Source organism: Egretta garzetta, unplaced genomic scaffold, assembly GCF_000687185.1.
Source record: "Egretta garzetta isolate BGI_Z169 unplaced genomic scaffold, ASM68718v1 scaffold251, whole genome shotgun sequence".
In the NCBI taxonomy this organism is placed as follows: Eukaryota; Metazoa; Chordata; class Aves; order Pelecaniformes; family Ardeidae; genus Egretta; species Egretta garzetta.
Genome location: NW_009258952.1, coordinates 5,231,555 through 5,238,649, shown reverse-complemented (window position 1 = coordinate 5,238,649; position 7,095 = coordinate 5,231,555). Strand labels below are relative to the sequence as shown.

The 7,095-nt window shown below is 40.1% G+C and overlaps 2 protein-coding genes across 2 annotated transcripts in view; one reads left to right on the top strand and one right to left on the bottom strand.

Annotated features, from left to right (window-relative positions):
- Positions 1-2,440, top strand: part of TERF1 (telomeric repeat binding factor 1) — a 21,890-nt gene extending 19,450 nt beyond the window's left edge. The window contains exon 11 of the mRNA XM_035890086.1: positions 1-2,440. The gene's annotated coding sequence lies outside the window, so the exon portion shown is untranslated.
- A 32-nt stretch (positions 2,441-2,472) lies between these two features.
- Positions 2,473-7,095, bottom strand: part of SBSPON (somatomedin B and thrombospondin type 1 domain containing) — a 6,039-nt gene continuing 1,416 nt past the window's right edge. Inside the window, exons 2-5 of the mRNA XM_009634456.2 lie at positions 4,941-5,135; positions 4,273-4,363; positions 3,261-3,437; positions 2,473-2,595 (exon numbers count right to left, since the gene is read on the bottom strand). Coding sequence (XP_009632751.1) covers positions 2,478-2,595; positions 3,261-3,437; positions 4,273-4,363; positions 4,941-5,135 — 581 coding nt within the window. The 3' untranslated portion in view covers positions 2,473-2,477. The remainder of the gene's footprint in view (positions 2,596-3,260; positions 3,438-4,272; positions 4,364-4,940; positions 5,136-7,095) is intronic.

The window sequence follows — 7,095 nt, the reverse complement described above, 5'->3', positions numbered from 1 at the left end:
CTACATAAGGACCCAGTCCAGCTTTTCAGAATAATCACTTATTTTAGTCTCAGCGTGTCCAGCAGTGTTGCTGTCCTAAAACAAGAAACAGAATCGTAATAAGTGTAAAACATTAATGTAAGCTCACTTGCTTGGGTAATGATGACTTAAATGTAAAGCCTGGCCTTTTATTTACACACAATAGATGACCTAATTTCTGAAATGTGAAAATGCTTAAATCTTGCTTTAAGAAAGGTCAGTATGCGCATAGGGGTATTAAATGACTGGCAACATGTTTAGCTTGATAGAGGTTAATAGAGAGTCAAGCGTTCTGTATTTTTGAAGGGTTGTATCTAGTCAGATTGAGCTTTTTATCATTTTACTTCTTGCCACATAACCCATTCTACTTTGATTTGCTTCACCTTGAAATTTTTGTCAGACTTGTTAGTAAGCCACACCAAAAAGTACGTATGTATTGGTGTTGCTAATTTACAAATGGATTCCTTTTTTGCAGTTAAAAATGTGATGGTCCATGTAATTTTATATTTATAAGTAGTAAAGGTGCTGGTTTGTTTTTTTTAAAGAATTAAGCCTAAGTTCTAGGTGGAAAGTTATTTTGAACTTGCGTATCTTGACATAATAGCACTTTTTATCTCACAGAAGAGATGGAAAACATATGGAAAGTAACAGTACGATACTAGCTCTTAACATCTCTTGATGTGCCACCTACCTTGGTCTAGAAGAAGCCACTTCTCAAGACAGCAGGAAAGGGAAAGCTCAAAACGAGTGGCCAAAGTGGGGCTCAGTAACAAGCCTGTACTGACACTGGTAGCACAGCTCATGAGACATTTTTAATCTGTGCTCTCTGCTGCCTCTTGTCTGTGGTGACAGCAAGCAAAGATATGCTCTGACAGGGCAACTAACAATCAAGGTGTCATCTGGTCACTGTAAATGTCCTGCTTGTGAGAGACTGTAACAGGTGGGTGATGCTGTGTCTCTTGATCCAGACTGTGTGGAGGAGAGTTCCACAACCTCAGGAAATCCATAATTCCCACTGTCATACTGGTGTGAATCTAGTGACTTAACTAACATAGCATTCTTTTAAAAGTGAAATCTCTTCAATTCAGATTTTTCTGTACCTTTGTCCTTGGTAAGGTTTTTATTTTACAAGAACCTTAAAAGGAAAAGCATCTGTCCAAACTGGTCATAACAAAGTAAACTTCTCTGAGATGTTTTTCCTGGCTACAAAGGAAGAGATATATTCTTGAAGGCTGAAATATTCCAGAAGTATTAAGATAATCTCTCCGCTTTCTGGTTTGGAAGCCTGCTTCCATTAAGATAAAATGGTAAAGTACAGTTATAAAGGTTTGTTTCACGCTCTTACTGCGGACAGTACCTCAGCCGTCACCTTCCTCATTCTTGCCACCAGACTCTATGGTTTCTTCTTGCAGCTGCTAGGAACAGCGGCAAGCAGTAGTCTTTAGGTTCCACAGAAATGCTGCACATCTTAATAGTAAATTTTCTCAACCCTAAGGTATAATTTCTTTTTAGCAAACACTGCCAATTTCAGGATCCTGATAAAACATGGGCTTTGTCCTTCAGCAAGGAATGCTAGAGCAGCCATAAGCCAACAATTTAAAAAGCTGTAGCAGATACCTGACAAGTGAGAAGGTGCAGTGTGCAGCCTCTTTAATGCTCTAACGATAATTCAAGGTAAGTAATAGGTAACAAAACAAGGATTTGAGCTACCAGCAAAGCAGTCTTGCCAGTGCTCTAATATTGCAGGTTTCTGTGTTAATCATGGTACGTGAGCAATTTTAACTAGTAATAAGTAATTTTTTTTAATGTTAGCCAAGGCTTTAGTCACAAAGCCTTGTGTAGGTTCATCTGTCAAAGTTCACACTGTGTGTTAGTGACATGAAGTTCTGAGCAAGACTGCTTCCATAACAATGCTGCCTAGTCATGCATCTCTACGAAGGGGCCTGAACATGAAAACTGCCATGTAGAGAAGACTTGCCCACTCATAGTATAAACAACTGTCTGGATGATACCAGGAAGGAATAAAGGATCTAAACTGAAATCTGGTTGTAGCTCTCAAACTTTCATTTTTATTCACCTTTGCTATTTAATGACAGTAACTATTCTCAGCCTTGAGTGTTTGGCTGGCTCACTACTGAGTAGGAGCAGTGCCTGTAGACAGGACTGTGGCCAGTGAAGAATGAGAACTTCAGGAAAAGCAGCTACTACAGCTACAAACATTAGCTCTTTAATTATAAAAGAGAAACATGGAAATGTGCTTCTAGTGTTCTAATACAAAGATCAGTCAGCATTTTGTATTAAGGCAGAGAGAGTTTCCCCAAATGCTTCTTCCAAAGTTCTGACTCCTTTAAAGTTTGTTTAGGCTCCAGAAAATGCAGCAGAAAGACGAAGGTTTCTTGGCATTGGTGTTAAGTTTCTTAATCTTTTTGTTGTTGCTATTTTAAAGGTCTTTTAAACGTTTATGTAAAAATAAAGCTATGCACAAGGGGACATGAACAGTGTTCCAGTTGTCGAATCTTCTTCCAGGTTCCTTGGCACTGAGAGTTGCCAACTGCTTCCCAGTGTAAGATTTTACCTCTGAAATGTGACAATAAATGAGGAATTAAAACACTGAAACTGTCTATTTCGTGTAACTAGGTGGTGTTGTGTAACGTCTCAGAGGACTAGATTTGCTTAATAATGTAAGACTTTAATTAGCTCATCTAGCTCTTAAAATGCTTTCTGGAGTATACAGGATGGTGGATTGAGTAGCTGGTTGTACAGGTATTAAGTTGTATGTATATTAATAAATGTATAGATCAAATAAAAAATATGTTCAGAATATTAAATGTCTGCTTTCAAAATTGCTGTTCTAGAAACCAGGCTTATAGGTTTGAGAGAACTACTCATCCACCACTGTTAAACTTGGAATCAGATTTGGATTATGGCAGGAAATACCATTTTTAGGTAAAAGTGCCCATAGACCTCTTGCACTACACCAGTGGTGTCACCCCTTCGCAATAGTAAATAAAACATTCAAAACACTGAAATCTTACACAGAAAATATTTCCAATTTTATCTAGGTTTTAAAAGCAATTTTGTTGAGAACTGAAAAGGTAAAGCTTCTGAGGTCTGCAAGTGATATGAGCGGTTTCATTTTTTTTTGCTATAATAAATGCAGCTTTTAACGAGACCTTGAGAAGTCTTAACTTCTGTACTGGGTTTTGCAACTGAAGAGACAACAGAAAAATGCCTTTCCTTACCCATCTGCGTTATGGCCATCTCCAGAACACCGCTGCGTGTCGGTATTCATAGCTGGAGGCTGGCAAGCTACACACACGGTGTGTCCCTCTCGTAGGTACTGCATCCATCGAGCGTACGGCCGATTCTCCAAAGCACAGTGGTGTGAAAGTGATTCTGTTTTAAATTCCACACAATACCTGCTCAGAAGGAAAAGTACTAAGTTAGTTACGGTAGATAAAGCGCGAGCTAGGTATACACTTCAAATGTACTCACGTATCATACGGGTGGTATTTGTGAAGTGCAAGCTAGACATCATTGCTGACAAGTCTGCTTCTGACCCTCACCTAATTAATGGATTCTTAAAAACATTATGCAAACTATCTCTCGTTCCATGCCCCAGTCCCAGTGCTTTATTTATAATCTCACTTTCCGGGTGTGTTCTGTAATCTTAAATTATGTTGAAAAACAGGCCTCAGTAACCCATATTTTGCTTTCATGCTGCTAAAAGAGAAAATGGAAGAGAGGTTTTAAGAACACGGAATGGGCTATTGTTCTGGGGAAAGTAGCATAGGGCAAAGCATTATGAGTGTTACAGACCCAGTAACAGCCTAATTTAAACTTCATAACCATCTCTACTGGTAACCAAACAAAATCTTTTGCTGCTTGTGTCAGTTAATCTAAAAAACAGGTCTCCTGAGACTGATGACATTCAGCCTGCTTTGTTTGTTCAGAGACCTGCGCCTCATTTCTCAGACTTACACTTACGGATACATTCGGCTTTGGTTTAGCATTATTTACTGCTTGCTTTCAAAAGCAGCTGTCCTCAGATTTGCCATGGCCCCAATGTCTAATTCAGGACAATTAGCAGGTAATAAAAAACAACATCTAGAATGTGCAAATGAACTGCAAGAGAGAAAGCAGTACAAGCTATAGCTTACTGTTTAATTACTGCAAATTTAATTACATTTTTCTCTGCAGCCAGCTATTTTCTATTGAACAAGATGACCCACATGCATATGATAAATAGATTACCCAGCTGCTTCTTTGTCTGAAGGCCAGAGGGAAGATGCTGCTCGTCGTTTTCTTTCTTTACCATATTCAGAGGTAGTTATGAAAGCAGGGACTGAGGAAGAAAACAGTTACGGTAAGGCAGCAAGACACAGTTGAGCCATATTTCAATTACAGTAACAGCGGGGGAATGAATCAGGAGCTTGTGGATGGTGATGCTGACTGACTTTATTGAAAAAATGATAAAATGTTGGCAACATCAGACCTCAACCCCATTCCCTAGAGCTAGGCGCTCTCCTTATTGAGAACTACATCTAGAAATACATGCCACCTAGTCTGTGAGGAAATAGGATGTGCCAGAATCCTACAAGGAGCTCTGGCTCCTGTTCTGTACTGACTTTGTGTTCTAGCTGTGCACAGAGATAATGTGGTACTTACTGAGGGACTTCAACCGAGAAACCGAAGGAATGCATGCGGCTTAGTTGTTTACTTAATACAAATTAAGAAAAGCCTAAGTAGGAAAACCATGTAAGAACAGAATAAAGATCAATATGACAGTAGGAAGTAAGGTTTAAATTGTCTTTTTAACCAGCTTGCTGCAGATAGACCCTTGCTTTTTTTTTCTGTTCACTGACATCAATAAAAATTGTGAAGGCACTGATGGGCACAATGTATGGATAAAGAGAGAATACCATGTTCGTGGCCGCAGTCCTCTCCCTGGTAAGTCAGGTACTCCAGGCAGCCAGCCTTCTCCTCTAAAGCAGGACAAGGTTCCCCACCGTTTTTTGGTTCCTGTTGTACATAGCGCCTACGTATCCGCAGGCCAGGCTGACATTGTTCTGCACAGCCACTCCAGTGACTCCACTCCCCCACAACGCATGGAAGAGCTGCAAAGCAGTATTAAAACGTTACTAGTAGGCAAGATTTCTGTTTTATCCTAATTGCTCTCAAAAGCTTGAGTAATAAAGACTGACTGTTTTTTTCTTTCTTGGATACTTTTTATTTATAGGGTTTTAAATGCTTTTCTGGGAGTCTGCACCTTCAGATTTAACATTCAAACCTGCATGCAGTGCTTGGATCCCTATTCCATCCCTTATCCAGAAAGAAAGGGCTCCTCATGGAAACCCTTCACTGCAGCTGTGGGGTTCTTCCATACCCTCTTCTGAAGCCTACGGCATTAACGCCAAAGGAGACCAGCTCACAGATTATCTAGACCAGTGAGTGGTCTGACCTACCTCAGCAGCTCCTACACCACCAGGTTTTGTTTAAAGGCTGGATCGTAAAGTAGCAGAACTCAGGAAGCCTCTCAGCCCTCTTGATTCCCCTCAGATTGATTTCTAACCCCTTTTCCTCAACACTGAAATAAGTTCCACTGCCCCAGCTGTGTTGCCCTGTTTTAACACAGGGTGTCCTGTTCCCCAGTCCTTGCTGCAAAGACAATTTTTTGTGATATTTTTGGGTTTGTTTAGTCTCAGAACAATGCAGGGACGTGTGTAGCATTGTGTTTCTGTGCCTGTATAGCTATTGATACAGACAGAGCTTTACAACAATGCAGGTATTTAAACATACTAAATAAAATGTGTAAAAATGTGATTTTTAAGGCCCTTTTTTGCTCATTCCCAACTATACAATAGTCCACTGGATATTTGAATTTTAGTTCTCGTGGATCACAAACTTCCTCTCAACTTGACCAAAACATCATGGGGAAAGCGCCATTATTTTGAAAGTAAACTTTGGATCATAAGAAACAGCATTTCCCTTAGGCGTAGTACAGGTACCATACACTTACACCTTCGGTGTCTCCTAACCCACCCTAGCACTCAGAGCTACAAAGAACTTCTCTCTTCATCTGTTAAATTCACATACATTAGGTGAGCTCACTGAAGGTCTCAGATGAAGAAAGAAAGAAAAATGCTCGGTTTTGCATTCTGCGGTATTTTTCTGGCAACTGTTGAACACTTTAGCCCAGTTTATGGCCTTTGGCACCTTTTTGATTAAATAGCACACAGGTTCTTTAGAAAAAAAAAACAAACAACTAAATCAGCATATTATGTAGAGAATGAGTCCTTATGTCATGTTTGTCACTTTTTGTAACCTTTCCAGGAGAGATGTAAATGATAGACTAAGCATCTCTTAGTTTCGGTATCGTCTTGAAACTCAGAAATGCTCAGATCTATCATGTCTGTTATCCACTAGCCATTTCCTTCCTTATATTATTCTCTAATAATGATGGCATACTCCTTGTAGTTCTCATTTATATTAAGCATGATGTCCCTTTTTCCAGTACATAATCCTCCCTTTTCTTGCATGTCTCATTTATATTCTGGCAAAACGGTAGCTCTCTGTCAACCTTGCTAATGTAAGCATGAACAATATGCCAGATATCTTCCAGGTGGATACAAATCACCTACTCTGCAAGACAAGGTTTTGCAGCCTGATTCCCAGGACACAGAAACAGGTGATGGACACATTAATCCTGTGTAAGAAGCTACATAAACACACAAGTCTTCACTTTATTTGTCCATTAACACAGTACACAACAGTAAAAACCCCACAGCCATTTCACATGTTTCCATGAAACTGAACTGTCCTCAGCCTCATCTCCAGGAACACCAAGCCCCAGGCTGTCAAAACTGTGCGGCTCAACAATTTCACTTTTAGCAGTCAAAATGAATACTGCAGCTCTTCAGAGCTGTGCTGAGCGCTGACCCCTGAGAGGCTGGATGAGGATGATCTCTGGGTGCTTACAGATGGAACCAACACAACCCCTCCAACGAGGAACTTCAGGTCTACGCAGCCTCGGCAGGCGGAGCAGTGAAAGAACAGGTAAGAAAAATGTCTCGCACA